Here is a 17,135-nt window from a genome sequence, read left to right as displayed (position 1 = left end):
AATTTTAATTAGCGTGCGATTTAGCCAGCGCTTATTTATTCAAATATCATAAAAAGGTGTTTATTGGTTTAGTGTACTTTATATTTCACAAGGTTTTGTTTATTTGGAGTGTTTTAATTGCGAACTGCAATGTTTATTATCTCTAGCAGCTAATAAACCCAAACTGTAAAAACCAGAGGTGAAAAGTTATCCAATAAACATTGAGTTGTTTATCAGAATGACTTCCAAAAGCCCATGTGGGAGTAATGTTTCTTGCAAGAGGTTAAACAAATATTTCAAACTGGTATAGATCTTTTTTTCATTACCTCCTCCAAATAAGTATTGTTTACAAAGTGACTGCGGATGAATCTCTCATAAATACTGATAGTAACACAAAATTAAGCATTTTCTTTGTCATTTGATTTATGGTACAATACAATGTCGACTAAAACCCATTTTATAGCAACTGCTCTGGCTAATATTAATGCTGGCTGGTTGATTCCTGTGCAACAAATTGCTCCTAATTGTTCAGTTCAAATACAAGTTTGTAACTACTATCATCACTGAATATGATATATAATCAGCCTCTTAGAATTAACAACCCATATCTTAATATTAATGCATTAAACAAATGCATGACACAAAATGCAATTAAAAGACCAGACAAAATTTTCCTTCAGGTATTGATTTATTCTCAAATGCCATCGTACTCCTCACACAAGGCATTATAAGCAAGTACTGTACATATAATAACATTCCTTGTTTTACAGACAAATCACAAGTAGTAATGTTTCTATGAAGAAAAAAGATGGACGTAATGAGAGAAAGCTGCATTTCTGACTGCTTTAACATTTGTGACAATGTAATATAGTAAGTGCACAGTAATCAATAATTACCTTAACTTTAATTATACCGCAAAGATTAACTGTAAGACAGGATATTGAAAGAGGCCTCTTATCCGTAATCAATTTCCCTTCAGAATGTTCTAAAACTCCCAGCACTAATGTGGCACTGATGTAGAATAATCCCAGTACTAACTGTTATAACCATGCATGTTCCCTTTAATTCAACAGCAGAATTCTGTCACCATACATTTTTAATTGAAGATTTGAAAGATCCCCGTAGGAAACTGATTAGAGGATGATTCGAGATATGATTCTTTAACATGACACCACCATCAGAGTTGATGGCGCCATTGTAGGACTGTCCCAGAGGAAGTGAACTGAGGCAGGGACATGACAGTGTGACGGTTTCAGTGGACAATGATTGTGAACAGGGTACGCAAAATAGAGGGCTTGTAAAGAACCATTATGACTGGCTGGGATTGGGTCTAGGAGTCATTGACTGACATGTTCTCCACTTTGTTTTCTAGATCAGCATCACCGCCCTTCTTCTTCTTCCCTCCTTCCTGCTGTTTCTTCTGCTTCTTGGTTGCCTCCTGGTCGATGGGAGCTGGCTTCACAAACTTGATTATTTCTGTTAAACCTGAGAAAAGAAATCATAATATTGAGATATTGAATAAAGTAATAATATTTGGAGAATATAGTCAAAATTTCAAGAATTACTTTGTAGCAATTGCGAGACTTAAGTAATAATATTTTTTGAGTATATTCTAGCCTATTGCCCATGCAAATGGACTGGATTGGAAGCACTGGGAGATATTCCAGTCTCAACTTTGAAAAAATCTGTCAGTTTTATAGCGAAATACAAACAATATGTCTATTACAATTATGTCTTTCACACTCTTTGTGGCGTAGACTCTTTTTTTTTTTTCATTCCTTCTGATGTTTCTTCACATTTATATCGTGCTACGAACGTGAAATAAAGAGAAAAATTAAAAAAGTATTTCGTGGTAAAACTGACAGAATTTGAAAGCTAAGCTGCGACTTTAAAAGCAACAAAGCACAAAATTATTGCAATTACTAGGTGGCTGGTACAAATATTGAATGGAAGATGCTAAATATTATTTCCAATCATTTACTGTATTATACCGTGAATGAAAACAGCTTGTGAATAGTCACTTATTTACCTCAGAAAAGACAACAATATAACTTAATGTTATCGAGTTGGCGTCCACTTCAACCTTCAGATCATTTTATTGTCATTTTTATTTAGATACATGTGAGGAATGAAAGATTGGACGCTACAGACGTTTTTGCAGAGCAGGTGGTGGAATTTTCAGAAAGAAAACAGTATAATTTTAATGTTTATAATTTAATTATTGTAAGACACATTGTATTTCGCTATGAAACTGACAAATTTTGAAAGCTGAGACTTGTTTTATATTAAAAGCACCAAAAGCACTGTTATTGCTATTATTGGGTGGCTGGCGCACTACAAATAGACCTAATGAATGCAATCCAAGATGTGAAATATCATTTCTAGGGATGCTCATTTCGGTTAATTTTCCTGACCGACAACCGCTGCTCGTTATCCGATCATTAACCGTTAACTGATAAAATTAGAATAATAAATTCGTTTAAAATAAAAATAGAATGCACGAGTATCTGTGATGATACATAAAAATACAAGCAAATGTTTTATTTTAACGTTCAAACAGCAGCATACAGAGCAACAACAAAAACTGCATTCATATAGCCTACTCAAATTATCACGCATGAGCAGCGCTTCTGAGAACAGAGAAAATCAGAATGGAAAAAAAAAAGGAATAATATAAATAGGCCTACACTAAATATGTATAAATTAAATAACTACCTAATTAAGATGACAAAACTAAAACACACTGAATCCTTCTATGCGCTTTGAAGAACTGTACCGGTCTTGTTCTTCTCGTCGGACATAAAAACATATAGCAGGCCAGCCTATACCTCAGTTTTTAACATGTGGACATGCTGTACGGATAGACTGGGACGCTGTCTGTTAACGCTTAGATCCATGATAAAAACACTTAAAAATCCTTTCAATTTGCGGTTCGGGTCTTTTCATCCACTAGTCATATCTGGAGAAACGTGTTTTCACAGCGTTCAATAGCCAATCACAGACATTTCTGTTGATACATTATAGCAATGGCCAATCAGAGGCGGCTATGTTACGATCCTCTCACCACTCAAAGTGCCGGTTTCAGTTCTGCTGAATTCTATACCTCCACGAACTTTCTCATTAAAACAAAGAAAGTGTAGACATGATGTAAATAGGAGATTCATTGTACAGAGTAAAGGTTATTTTATTACTTTTTATTAACTTTGTGAGATTGCGATTAACTACAGTAATGTATGAGTGACAGCTTTCCAGTGATTGTTAGGGGAGCGCGCACTTTTTAGACTATAATTCATTCAGAATTTGAATACATTTATTCATGGATTCACTCTCTGATAACCCAATATCGCCATTGCCATCATGTTGCATAGGCTACTTACATGAGTTACACAAACTAAGAGAAGGTAAAGCAGGTGCTTACTCAACGAAATATGTCTGGACAGCCGCACTTTTACACGCGCCCGCGAGTAAACATTATTTTTTCTTTCACCATGCAGCAAACTATATAAATATATATAATTTTATTATTATTATTATTATTTTTTTTTTTTTAACCGTTTAACTGATAGTAATAATCGGTTAAAATTCTTACTGACGGTTAACGGTTAAACGGTCAATATGAGCATCCCTAATCATTTCCAAGCATACTGTCCCTGCGAGTATAGCACATGATTTCTGCTAGTAATCCCACATATATTAAAATTAATTCTGGTGGCCTTGAAACTTCTCCTGGTGCTCTCAAAATATTATAACTTAAATTGCTACGATTTAATTCTCAAAACATTTCGACTTCATTTTCTAGCATTTCAACTTTTTACTCAAAACATTTTGACATTTTACTAGAAAAAAAATCAACTTTACTCTCAAAACATTTAGACTTTTTCTTATAATATTTCAAATTTATTCTCGTAAGTTTAGAATTTTTTTTTTTTATGTGGCACTAAAACATTGTGTACAACCAGTGACACTTATGTGTGGGTTCTATATAGGCCTTTTTCCTGAGTAAACGATGAGCGCCGCCATTACGAATTCTAACGTCAGATTGAATGCTTTTCTGTTCCGGTTTCCATAGGAACCCATTCAAATAGCGTCCATCTGTTTTTAATGTAGTTAACGTCCGCTGCTTCGTGTCATCTACACACTCATTAAAGTGAGGCACTGACAAATGACGGTCATTGCGACATTGCCAAGTGATGGCGCTATGGAGCCATGTGCTTTTTAAAAACATTTTAATAGGTTTAACATTAGTTTATTAGCTCGGAATATACCCTAATTTGACTAGAAACAATGCAGACCGGAAATGCAAAGCATTCTTTCAGTTAAGAGTCGGACTTACTTCCTTGTTCAGGAAAAACGTCTATAGTGAATCAAAAACATGCACCATGACCAGTGTGGTTTGGTTCCTAAACGAATGACTTGATTAATGAAGTTTATAAGTTTAGTTCTTTATAGTGAATCAAAAACACAGAATGATCAATCATACAGTGTAACCAGTGTGGCCCAATTACCAAAGGAAATATCTCTTACGAGTCAGTTCTTTAGAACAAATTAAAAACTTGCAGCATGACAAGTGTGGTCTTATTCACAAAATAATGTCTCTTATGAGCTGGTTTTCATAGAGAATCAAAAAGTATTATCTGATTTCCAAAGGAATGACTCTTATGACTCAATTATCTTTTCGAAAATCAAACACATACAGCACAACAAGAGTTCCTGATTACTGAACTAATATTTCTTATAAATTAATTAGACACTTAATTAGACCACACTTGCCACACTGCAAGTTTTTTTTCCGCTTAAAAGAACTGACGTAAGAGATACTTTCTATAGGAATCGCACCACACTGGTTACACTGCATGTTTTTTGGTCTGCTCAAAAGAATCATTCATTTGTGAATTAGACAACATTAGTCATTAGGGCTGTGATAAATCGATGCATCGTGTTTTATGAATCCATTCTCTTTGGAATTGATTCTGAGCTTAGGGCGCACTAATCTAGTTTTTAACCACACACTCAAATGTTCAGGAAGAAGAGCACTTGTGCGATCGGCTGAATGATGCAAGATTAAGGTTAAGCTCGTTGTGAACACCCTTGTAATTTACTTCAACCTTTTTGAACTGTATAAATGATCATTTTAGGTTCAAGTGTGCATAAGGAGTTGGAATTGGAAGGCATGACTGAGTCTAAAGCATGCAGTGCCATCTGCTGTTAAAAACTAAGCTCAGAATCGATTCGAGAGAAAATCACGAGGCATTCAGAAAATCTCAGAATCAATGCAGAATCTTTTTTCAATTTGTGATGCATTGATTTTGTTTTCCCAGCCCTATTGGTCATGCTGCGTTTTTGATTCACTGTAAAGAACTAAACTCTAAACATAAAATTCATTTGTTTGGGAAACAGACTTTACTTTTAACAGATTTTGATTCACAAATTCACTAAAACAAATTCCTTGTGAATCACTTCTTTAGTGATTTTATATTTCAAAAATAATCTTTAACGAATAAGCTATGCTATCCCTCCTCATAAAAAACAAAAAAAAACAAATAGCACCTCTCAAGTCTTGTTCATGTATTTAGTATAAGATTGAGCCAAACTTTACCCAAAATTAAGGTTAGTAAATCCATATTCAGTGATACTCACCTGGAGGCATGAATGCCTTGAGAGGTTCTGGAATAACGATGCCTTCCTCTGTCTGATAGTTCTCCAGGATAGCACAGATAACTCGAGTGGTCGCACACATGGTGGCATTAAGCATGTGCACAAACTCAGCCTGTAAGAGAACAAACACAACGACCAATGAAACCAGTTTGATACAGTAAATGCAGATTACCCAGAATCCTTACTCAGAGCTGTGGAGTAGCACTGTACCTTGTCCATCATTTTCTTAGTCTGCCCGTAGCGAATACGTAAGCGGCGAGCCTGGTAGTCTGTGCAGTTTGAGCATGACACAAGCTCTCTAAAAGCCTGGGAGGCTGGGAACCAAGCCTCTAGGTCTAGCTTTTTACTAGCTGCGTGGTTCAAAGCACCTGTGAAATTAAAGCAAACAATATATTTGAAGCTTTATTTTGTGAAAAGCTTTTAGTGGTTTCCAACAAAAGACGCCCTACGATGCTTTCAATGAAAATAAAGGGTAATGTGAACAAACCTGACACGATGTTGACAATGCGGTAGGGGATTCCTAATGACTGATAAAACTCTTCAGCAGTTCCAATCATCTCATCAAACATCTCCCAGGACTTGCCGTCATGGGGAGAGGAGTAAACAAACTGCTCAATCTGGAAAGCGATAGAAAGAGGTTGTAATTATACAGTTAGTTCTTCTCATTAATACCAAAAATTTCTTCAAATTCTTCACTTTTTGGAAAATATGTTAATTTGGCTAGTGGTCTCTTTTTACATGAAATAAAGTCATCTAAATGCACATTAATTTTTCACTGTTCATTATTTCAGGGATAAAATAGTTCAGACCTTCTCAAACTGATGGACCCTGAAGATCCCACGTGTGTCTCTGCCGTGAGAGCCCACTTCCTGTCTGAAGCAGGTGGAGATGCCAGCATAGCGGAGGGGAAGGTCCTCTGGCTTCAGCCACTCATCTCTCAGGAAGGCTGCGATTGGCTGCTCTGATGTGGCAATCAAATACTTCTCGTCCACTGTATTGTCGTCAGACTTCTCACTTCCCTTTCCGATCACCTGAAAAAAAACACACATTATAAGAAACGCTGTAAATCTTTGTGGGTTTGAATCAAGACTCTGTAGAGTATCTCCTACAGCAGGAGACCAACTGTCTGATTCATCTGAATGAAGCTGTTTGTTTGAACACTTTATTTCAATGTACCAGTTACAGGATTCCCACACCTTTATATACACACATATGTTGCATAATGTAATTTATTTAAAATTTTAATAATTTGTACATTTTTTTATTCGTTCTTATTATAATATAAAATGTGTGTGTGTGTGTGTGTGTGTGTGTGTGTGTGTGTGTATTTAGAATTTAGTTCAAAAACATATATGCACTACCAGTAAAAAGTTTTTAAAGATTTTTTATGTTTTTTTTTTTTTAAGAATTGTCTTTTGCTCACAAAGCCTGCATTTATTTGATCCAAAATACAGCAAACGCTACCCTGGAAATCCAGAGGTCTCGCGAGAGCACAATTTGAATTGTCTCTGCAAGACACTCTGGCATCGAGCAATGATGCAGGTTACTGCAATACGTAAGCAATTGTGGAAACCAATCAAATCGGTGTATCTGATGTAGGCGGGCCAGAGGCGAGCTAAGCTGATGATGACAGCACTGCGACGTCCGAATCATATAGTAAACTTTGAAAGATCGCTGTCGCTACAGATGAACAACAAGTTGTTTGAAACGGCTTTGGCCACTACAATGAACGAGTTAGACTTGGCTTTCCATATAAAAGAGGAACAGAAAACCGAAAACTCGAATCGTTCCTTTGCAAGAAGGACGTTTTTGCTGTTTTGCCGACTGGATACGGCAAGAGTTTAATCTATCAGTTCACGAGTTCACGCTTACATATAATTAGCCGGAGAATAGTAGTGCATGTTTGGCGTGCTGTCCGGTGAAGGGCTCCGAGCTCGGGAGTGGCCCGAACCCAGAGTACGTTACCCCCCAATAGGAGTAGTGAGAACTCGGAGCGATGAGATGGGGTGGTGGAGGTTTACTGATAAACCATCGAGTGAATTGAGGTGAGTCAGCTGTATTTAAACCTATGGCGCTGATTGACTTGTGATGTTTACGCTAAGCATCTGACGCGCTTCTCCCGAACTTTGTTAATGAAACATCATTTAGCTCTGCTGGTAGCTAAGCGTGTATTGTTGTGATTGGTCGTGGCGTTATCCAATTGCGTGCAGTTAGAGTTTCAAATGCATGCTTGGTGCCGCCCCTCGAGTTAGGCAGTTTTCATTGCTCGATCCCAGACTTAATCTTAATAGATTAGGGTCTGGATTTTTCCAGGCTAAGCAAATGCAGTAATATTGTGAAATATTTTTACTATTTAATATAACTGCTTTCTATTTGAAAATTTCAAAATGCAATTCCTGTGATCAAATCTAAATTTTCAACACCAGTGCTCCAGTCTTCAGTGTCATATGATCCTTCAGAAATCATTCTAATATGCTGATTTACTGTTCAAGAAACATTATTTCTTATTATCATCATCAGTTAAGAACATATTTTTGTAATTAGCAAGAAGGCTTTCAATTGATCCAAAATGATGATAAAGACATTTATAATGTTACAAAAGATTTCGATTTCAGATAAATGCTGTTCTTCTGAACTTTCTATTCATCAAAGAAACCTAAAAAAATTCTACTCAGCCGTTTTCAACATAATAATAATAAAGTGTTTTTTGTATATAAAATAGCATAAAACTTATTTTATAATATAATTTAAATAGGGATGGGAATTTAATATGTCAATTAGATTAATTAATCACAGAAAAAAATAATGCGTGAATATTTTTAACGTGCCCCGCCCCCCCTACAGACCTGTAACGTTACACTTTGCAGAACTGCAGCAAGCTAGTAACAAAACGAACAAGATGCAAAACGAAAAGGACAAAGAACTGCATGGCTTGCTGAAGGGCAATTTTAAGTACAAAAGAGAAGCTAGTGGAGCCATTCATAAAATCAAAGTCATTTACTTTGTTTATGACAACAAAGCAGTTTTAGTTTGAAATATAACCTGAACTCTAAGCATGTTTCAGCTAGCTCGGCAGTCACCTCCGGCTGTGACAGTCAGCAAACTCCGCCAAACCATGCAGACTGAGACGTGTCACCGCAAATTAAGTACGTCTACATTGAAATCATTAACAAACGCGATATCTAAATGGATTGCAAATAGATGCAAAAATGAAATAAATTAACGAATAAATAATTTAGCTACAGTGCAGCTGTCAGGTTGTAATTTTAATAAAACGATTATGAAAATAATTTATTATTAATAATAAATATAACAATATAAAAATATAAATAATAATAAATAATGCACATAATAAAGTACTTTTAATATGAACAATTAAATTAATATTAAAATAAATATAATTTTAATTATAATTACATTTATTTTATTATTTCGACTGTCCATTACCATTTAGTTGATTAGGCTTGTGTTCAGTAATAAACAAAATGGTCACGGTTGTTGTTACCTTAGACACTGGTTTATGTTCAATAATAATTCAAACTGTTATTTGTAACCAATTGTGACATTGTAACCAAAACCATTGATTTGTGTTCGATAAGTTACAATTGTCATATACTGTAGCATAATTCACAGGTTTGTGTTCAATCAGTGATAAAAATGCCATTGGTAAAAAAATAAAAAAAAAATGCTTTTTGTAATGTCTGTATGTATGCGCGATTAAATGCGACAAATTTGATTACTTCATCGCCACACCATGTAATTAATTAGATTGAAAAAATGTTATCGCTTGACAGCACTAAATTTAAAACATTGAAATTGAAAACAAAAAAATTTAATTTAAAAATAAAATGTATAATATAAAATACATGTATATTTCATATAAAATAATATATCTACATATACTTTATTTCATAAATATTTGATTTGATTTGATTAGTTGCATTACGTGATTCTAGAAACTCTGCCATTGCTTTGGTTTAGATAAACACTCCTCCCATCAACGTTATATGCTTTTATTGTTTAAAAATAATTCAATCAATCAATCAAAATGTCAAATTAATTAACAGATGTAGGTCAAACCTTATAGAGCTCCTCGTCAAACTGGCTGAGCTGAGCAACCTCCTGCATGACTTCTTTTCTCATGAAGAAGGGTGTGTACAGGAGGTTATATTTCTTGCTGTACAGGATCCTCAGTGCGTAGTTAATTAAAGCCTGCTCCAAAAAAACTAAAGGCCCCTGAAATAAAACACACCAGCCATGAAATTCACAAATGGGTGTTTAGGGCTTAATTTGTCTCAAAGAACTGGAAGTTCAATAAGATGTTCAGGTTTAAACAGAAGCAGTGCTGTTTTCCTTTGGTTCACAAACTTGCATAGTTAAAGGGCAACAAACCTTGAGGAAGTATCCTCTGCTTCCAGCCACTATGGCGCCTTTTTCACCTTCGTATCCATCCACCATGACAACCAGGTCCACGTGAGAGTACTTCTTCTGCACCGTGCAGTCGCCCCAGGTGCGTTCCACCTTATTATCCGCATCCTGGCAAAGAGAAACACAGCCTAGTCACACAATGAATAAGTTCAACAAGGTCAAACAACATAGTATGGTTCATTTGGTTGATCTGATTCCATGAAGGTTTCTGGGTGGTTTGCAGGACATGCCCTAGTTTTATATATTTTGTATAAAGAAGCACCCACTGTGACTGATGACTGAAACTCACCTCATCGTTGCTGATGGGCACAGAGGGATGCAGAAGGTTGCCGATCTCTCTCAGGTACTCAAAACGCTCCGCCTCTAGCTTTAGCCGGTCACTGTCTGTTTTCTGCACAGCCTCGTCCACCAGTAACCGCACTTTCTTTATCTGAGTCACTGTGAGGGGCTGACAGGGACAGGATGGAGAAACACTGGTCACAGATGGATGCGGATGATTGTTTGTTGATACTTAAAGGAGTGGTTCACTTTCAGAACAAAAATGTACAGATAATGTATTCACCCCCTTGTCATCCAAAGTCTTTCTTTGTTCAGTCGTAAGGAAATTATGTTTTTGATTTCCCTCCATATAGTGGACTTCTATGGTGCCCCCGAGTTTCAACTTCCAAAATGCTCTAAACGATCACAGCTGAGGAAAGAAGGGTCTTGTTTAGCAAAACAATTGCTTATTTTATAAAAAACAATTACAATTTATATACTTTTTAACCTCAAATGCTCGTCTTATCTAGTTTTGAGTGTACTCTGTGTAGAGATTAAAAAGTATATAAATTGAAAATGTTTTTAGAAATAACTGATCGTTTTGCTAGATGGGACCCTTCTTCCTCGGCTGGAAATCACTTAGAGCCCTTTCAAACTGCATTTAAACTGCATTTTGGAAGTTCAAACTCTGGGGCACCATAAAAGTCCATTATATGGAGAGAAATCCTGAAATATTTTCCTCAAAAAAACATTCCTTCTTTAAGACTGACCTGAACATCTGTAAATTTTTGTATTGAAAGTGAACTACTCCTTTCATTTTCAAATATTTAAATACAGTAAAAATATTTAATCCACTAATCCAGTCTTCAGTGTCACATGACCCTTTACTGTCACTTTTGATCAATTTAATGTGTCGCTACTGCTTGACTCACTGATAATGTTTCTCCAGTGAGGGCTTCCAGATTCTGAGCCTCTTCTGGAAGAGTGTCGTCATCACCAACTGGCTCTTTTTTCTGCAAAAACAGAGTAATCATTCAGCAAGAACATTATTATTACTCAGCGATAACAGGTTGAAACAGGCATGCACCTTCATCTTTTCCCCGATGGCTTTGCTGCACAGATTCTTGGCCTTGTTCAGGTTATCTGCGGTGAAGCGACCTGGAGGCAAGAAAAGAGAAGTATTTCTAATGTCAATGAATGTCATTGATATACTGGCAAGAGTAATTATACTGTCTTAAGTTTGACATCTTGAGAAGACGAAAGATCTGAACATGCTTCAGAGAGTAAATGTGGAATTAAGCCAAATTAATTGAAGATTTTAATGTGTTTTTAAAGAAGTCTCTTCCGCTCACCAAGCCTGCATTTATTTGATCCAAAGTACAGCAAGAGTAAAATTCTGAAATATTTGTACTATTTAAAAGAACTGTTTTCCTAACTGTATTCCTGTGATTTCAAAGCTCAATTTGTAGCATTACTCCAGTCTTCAGTGTCATGTAAAAAACTTTTATTATTATTATTATTATTATTATTATTGTTCAAAACTGCTGAGTAGAATTTGTTCAGGTTTCTTTGATGATTAGAAAGTTAAGCATTTATCTGAAAATACAAATATTTTGTAACATTATACAGTGTATGTCTTTATTATCTTTATCAATTTAAAGAATCCTGATAAAAATTACTCAACTGTTTTAAATATTGAGAATAATACTAATAATAAATGTTTCTTGAACAGCAAATCAGCCTATTAGAATGATTCCTGAAGGATCATGTGACACTGACGACAAGTAATGATGCTGAAAATTCAGCTTTGATCACAAGAATAAATGTAACTTTTTAATATATTCAAATAGAAAACAGTTATTTTAAATAGTAAAAAATATTTTTAAATTGTACTGTTTTTGCTGCAATTTAGATCAAATAAATGCATGCTTGGTAGGCAGAAGAGATTTCTTTAAAAAAAAACATGAAAACTTTTGACTGGTTGTGTATTAATTAGTTATGATAGTCTTTTATTCGCTATTGTGATGTGATGAAAAAACTTCATGAAAAAGAAAAAAAAAAAACGGGAAAAAGTAACCAGATAAGAGATGCTCTAATGATGTTAACTAAATATTACTATTAAATTCTTTCAAATTAAATTGTATTGCAGTAACATGAATTGGTGGTGCTTTAAAAATAATGTCACAAACAACAGCAGTCATAAGGAAAACATTTTTAAAAACTGAGATTTATACATAATCTCAACTGTGAAATAAGCTTTCCATGGATGTATAGTTTGTTAAGATAGGACAATATTTGGCCGAGATACAACTATTTTAATTTCTAGAATCTGATGTTGCAAAAAAAAAAAATATTATATATATATATATATAGAGAGAGAGAGAGAGAGAGAGAGAGAGAGAGAGAGAGAGAGAGAGAGAGAGAAAACCACCTTTAAAGTTGTCCAAATTAAGTTCTTAGAAATGCATATTACTAATCAAAAATTAAGTTTTGATATGTTCAAGGTAGGAAATTTACAGAATATCTTAATGGAAGATGATCTTTACTTAATATCCTAATGATTTTTGGCATAAAAGAAAAAAATCGATCATTTTGACCCATTCAATGTATTTTCGGCTATTGTTGCAAATATACCCATGCTACTTAAAACTGGTTTTGTGGTCCAGGGTCACATATGTGATCCATGTTAAAGCATACCTAAAGCTCAAATCTCTTAACAGTGAGACTTTTCGATGGATTTAAATTAATACTACTTGAAATTGCCAACATGTCACACCCTAATACTTTCACTTTAGTCAAAAACATGGTAAAACACTGACAGTCCCATAACAGCACTGACAGTCAGCCGCTCCTCCTTGTTCCGCTGACACAGAGATTGCATCAGCTTCTGTTGGGTGATGCTGCTGCGACACATTTAATCAATGCATACTCATAACTCTCCAAATACCACATAATATGAACATATATTAGTCTCAATAACACGTTAGTCTCATTAAATTAAGTAAAAAGGCTACACACTGTGACAGCTGTTAACTACTAACGTCAATGCTACATGCTACTCTAGTACACCGGCAATGCGGATTTTGAACATTTACACTCATTTAATATTGAATGTATCATGTGGTACATATACAATTAGTGTGTATTTCCCTTTGTAGGGTTCTACTGTTTATGAACAGATCTGTTGTACGTGTCACAACCTGTTCTCATTCACAGACTGCCATGTGTTTCAATAGCTTTAGCGTTAGCCGCTACTTACATTTCCTCCATTCCTTGTCAGCCTCGACCAGTTTATCCACCAGAGACACATCTTTGAACCGTTTCCTCTGGGTTTCCCGGACGATTTCAGGATCGCCGCCTTTGTCGGTGCGAAATAGATCTAAATCGAGCACCATGATGCCTGTGGACGCGGCTTGCAGTGTGGATGAATGAAGGGAAGGAAAATGAAAAGTGTGGAGGAAAATTAAGGGGAGGCGCTAGAGAGCAGCAGCTCATGAAAATTAATCACGCTGCTGCGGCGAAGTTCAGCAGGCCGGTTGCATAAAACTGTTTTAGACTGGTCTTACAAGTTAGTCATCTCATTTTTTTCTTTAAGACGGGTCTTTACTTTGTAAGCCAGTTGCATAAAATCTTAGACTTGTCTAATTTAAGACCAAAAAGTTAGACTGATTACCCCATGGCTAACTTTTCCTTACAATCTATGTTGCCATGGAAACCAACTGTCAGCTGTGACAGATTTTTAAACAGCGTAGACTTTTGTTTGTCTTGTGCTATGGCAAATTTGAATCTTATGGTTTATGAACATGCAATAAGAAGAGAAAAGGTTTTTCAAAGACTGATCAAATCCACTGGAAGTTCTTTCTGAAAAGGAACTGTTTGTTTGTTTTTTTCGTTTGAATATTTCCTTCTTTGCTTCCTGCACCATGTCCGCGGGTCAGAAGGATTTATACTATTAACTTATCCGTTATTGTGGACCAAGCCTTGTGTTTTTTATTGTTTGCATTGTAATCGCTAAATTTGTTCATTAAAATATTTTCAGCAAAGGAAAACTGCGACGAGCGCACACTGTCGGCCATTTTGTTTAAGCTGTTCAGCGTCTTACTTTTCCCACAATGCAGTGCAAATTAGACTGTCTTACTAAAGACAACCATAGACAAAATAGCAAAGAAATCAACCAAGATGAGCGATACTATAAATATTCCTTTTGGTAAAGGAGAAGTTAAGTCAATAATTAAAAAAGAAATGAAGAAGAAATGGCAAGAGAGGTGGGACACAGATAAGAGTGGAAGGAAATATTATAGTATACAGAAATCTATCAATGCACAGGGTGTGAATGGAAGGAATAGAAGGGAGGAGTCAGTTTTAACCAGGATGAGATTTGACCACACTGGGTTAAATAAAACATTGTTTTTGTTAGGTAAAAGTAAATCAAATGAATGTATGGAATGTAAAATTACAGAAGATGTAGAACATATACTGTTGCACTGTGGGAAGTATAGGGAAGAGAGGATTAGATTAAAGCAAAAGATTAATCAGACAGGAAGAAACTGGAACCTTGAGGGTATTTTGGGAACAACAGGAGAAAGGGTTAAAGATGTACAGGATGCTGTTTTGGAATATCTGAAGGATACAGGGGTATATTATAGGATATAGGAAATAATATTTGGTCACGGATTAAATTTTTTTTTTTTTTTTTTTGTCTGTATAAAGTGGAAAGATATAATTCATGCTACATACTCCGATACAGTAGGTGGCGGTATGCACCTGATGTGTCATGAATGCAATCCGCCATAAAACTTAAAAGAAGAAGAAGAAGAAGAAGACAACCATGTACTTATTTTATACAGTCTTTCCCCACTGACTTTAGTTGGTCAGGCTTATTCTTAGACACAGTCTTAAGATAATGGCTATGTTTATGCAACCGGCCCCAGAATCATACAGCGAAAGGTGAAGGCTAAGCTAATGAATATTAATTATTTGAAACCGACGTTGCTTGGTAACCTCCCGGTAGATTACTTACAGTTACAAGTATTTTGTTTTATGAACAGAGCTTAAAAAGATACAAACGACAAACTTGGATTAGACCTTCAGACTGGTCTAAAGTTAAGCTGCGTTCCAGGCAGGTTTTTAAAGGGATAGTTCACCCAAATATGAAAATTTTATGTTTATCTGCTTACCCCCAGGGCACCCTGGTGAAAAAAACAGCTAAAACCAGCCTAGGCTAGTTGGCTGGTTTTAGCTGGTCAACCAGCCTGGTTTTAGCTGGTCATAGCTGGAAGGCAGGCTGGTTTTAGAGGGGTTTTGGCCACTTTTCCAGCCTGGCCAGGCTGGTCAGGCTGGTCTTAGCTGGTCAGGCTGGGAAACCACCAGCCTGACCAGGCTGGGAGACCAGCTTAAACCTGCTTAAACCTAGGCTGGTATTAGCTGTTTTTTTCAGCAGGGCATCCAAGATGTAGGTGACTTTGTTTCTTCAGCAGAACACAAACAAAGATTTTTAACTCAAAGCGGTGCAGTCTGTCAGCCAAATAATGGCAGTGGATGGGCACCAAACCTTTAAAAGTAAAAAAAAAAACAAAAAACATGCACAGACAAATCCAAATTACACCCTGCGGCTTGTGACGATACAATGATGTCCTAAGACACAAAACGATTGTTTTTTGTGAGAAACTGAACAGTATTTATATATTTTTTTACCGTTGATACACAGCAATGTCAATCTGTCCTGATTACGAGCTAATCATCCGGCATGTTACATGACTACAAAACATGTGCTACAAAAAAGTGCAGCCCAAAGTAAAAGATTCAATCCTAATTTGACTTCAAGTATTATTCCACAAATTAATAAGGTTGAAAGTTTAAAAATGACATCTGCGTCAGTTTTTGTGTATGCGTGTATTGTTGAACTTGAAACTTGAACTTTGTTCTTCTTTGTTGGTGTTGGCAAGTTTCTAAACAGCTTTGGCAAGATATAACAAGATATAGTGGCAAAGGAATTTATGATTGGTTTACTGTATTGTTTGCCAATGATCAAATGCAAGAAAAACTATTTATGCAATAAACTGTGGCTTTGCTACGTTTCATATTCATAAATCAAGGCTTTATAGGGGCGTTTTGTGAGAAGAGCCAGCTGTTTCAGATTGTACACCAATACAAAAACATCCTACATCTGTCAGACGAAATAGCTCTATTTACAAAAGCAATTAAGGTTTATTTGTAAAACATCATGCATTCATAAAGGTTTATAAACCTTTTATGTAACGATTAATGTATTAGTGTATACAGAGATACTGAGACACAAGTGTGTGTTTTAATTGTGGCTGAATTTCCATGCATTATAACAATATGCATTATACAAATATAAAGGGCCTTGCATTAGTATAGTGTAAGACCATGCCCTGTTGTTCAGAGGTATTTTGCCACAATAAAATGTAGTTTATGAGAAACTGGCCTTATATATAATAAAGGTAATTAAAATATGACTTCAGGTCAGAAAACTTCAGAATTTACATTTAAAGTCATTGACAGCAATAAATCAATCTTTAGTAGAAAGGCTACCATCATTTGTAATGGAAGTGCATGCAATTACTAGGAATAATCACTGCAATATGATGTTTAACGTATGAACACAAGCAACAGAACAAAATCAAGCCAAAATAAATATACACTTATATGAAAAAAATCATTCACAGCATTCAATAACCATAATATACTTCAGGATCCCTCTTAGCCTGTATGTCTTTTCACAACAACCTAAAGTGGCTGAAGATGCATTGGAGCAACAACTAGATGGGGCAGCCGTGGCCTAATGGTTAGAG

General features: G+C 35.6%; 1 protein-coding gene across 1 annotated transcript; it reads right to left on the bottom strand.

The window, feature by feature from the left end:
* Positions 1 to 648: 648 nt before the first annotated feature.
* Positions 649 to 13,777, bottom strand: sars1 (seryl-tRNA synthetase 1). Its single transcript, XM_073823312.1, has 11 exons — positions 13,580 to 13,777; positions 11,408 to 11,478; positions 11,253 to 11,333; positions 10,352 to 10,510; positions 10,027 to 10,170; positions 9,715 to 9,870; positions 6,444 to 6,665; positions 6,122 to 6,251; positions 5,845 to 6,002; positions 5,617 to 5,746; positions 649 to 1,464 (listed from the first exon to the last, which is right to left on the bottom strand). The coding sequence occupies exons 1-11, from the start codon at positions 13,713 to 13,715 to the stop codon at positions 1,310 to 1,312; spliced, it is 1,542 nt and encodes a 513-aa protein (XP_073679413.1). The 5' UTR covers positions 13,716 to 13,777; the 3' UTR covers positions 649 to 1,309.
* Between the last annotated feature and the right edge of the window lie 3,358 nt (positions 13,778 to 17,135).

This window comes from Garra rufa, chromosome 18 (genome assembly GCF_049309525.1).
Source record: "Garra rufa chromosome 18, GarRuf1.0, whole genome shotgun sequence".
Lineage (NCBI taxonomy): Eukaryota > Metazoa > Chordata > Actinopteri > Cypriniformes > Cyprinidae > Garra > Garra rufa.
The sequence above is the reverse complement of the archived record's forward strand: the minus strand, read 5'-3'. Positions and strand labels throughout refer to the sequence as shown.

What these genes read in the sequence shown, in the direction of transcription:
- sars1 (XM_073823312.1), bottom strand. Translation starts at nt 13,715, where the DNA reads ATGGTGCTCGATTTAGATCTATTTCGCACCGACAAAGGCGGCGATCCT. An exon ending in TTGACGAGGAGCTCTATAAG is followed by an intron (nt 6,666 to 9,714) that starts GTTTGACCTACA and finishes GTTTTTTTTCAG; the next exon opens with GTGATCGGAAAGGGAAGTGA. An exon ending in CATTGTCAACATCGTGTCAG is followed by an intron (nt 6,003 to 6,121) that starts GTTTGTTCACAT and finishes TTAATTTCACAG; the next exon opens with GTGCTTTGAACCACGCAGCT.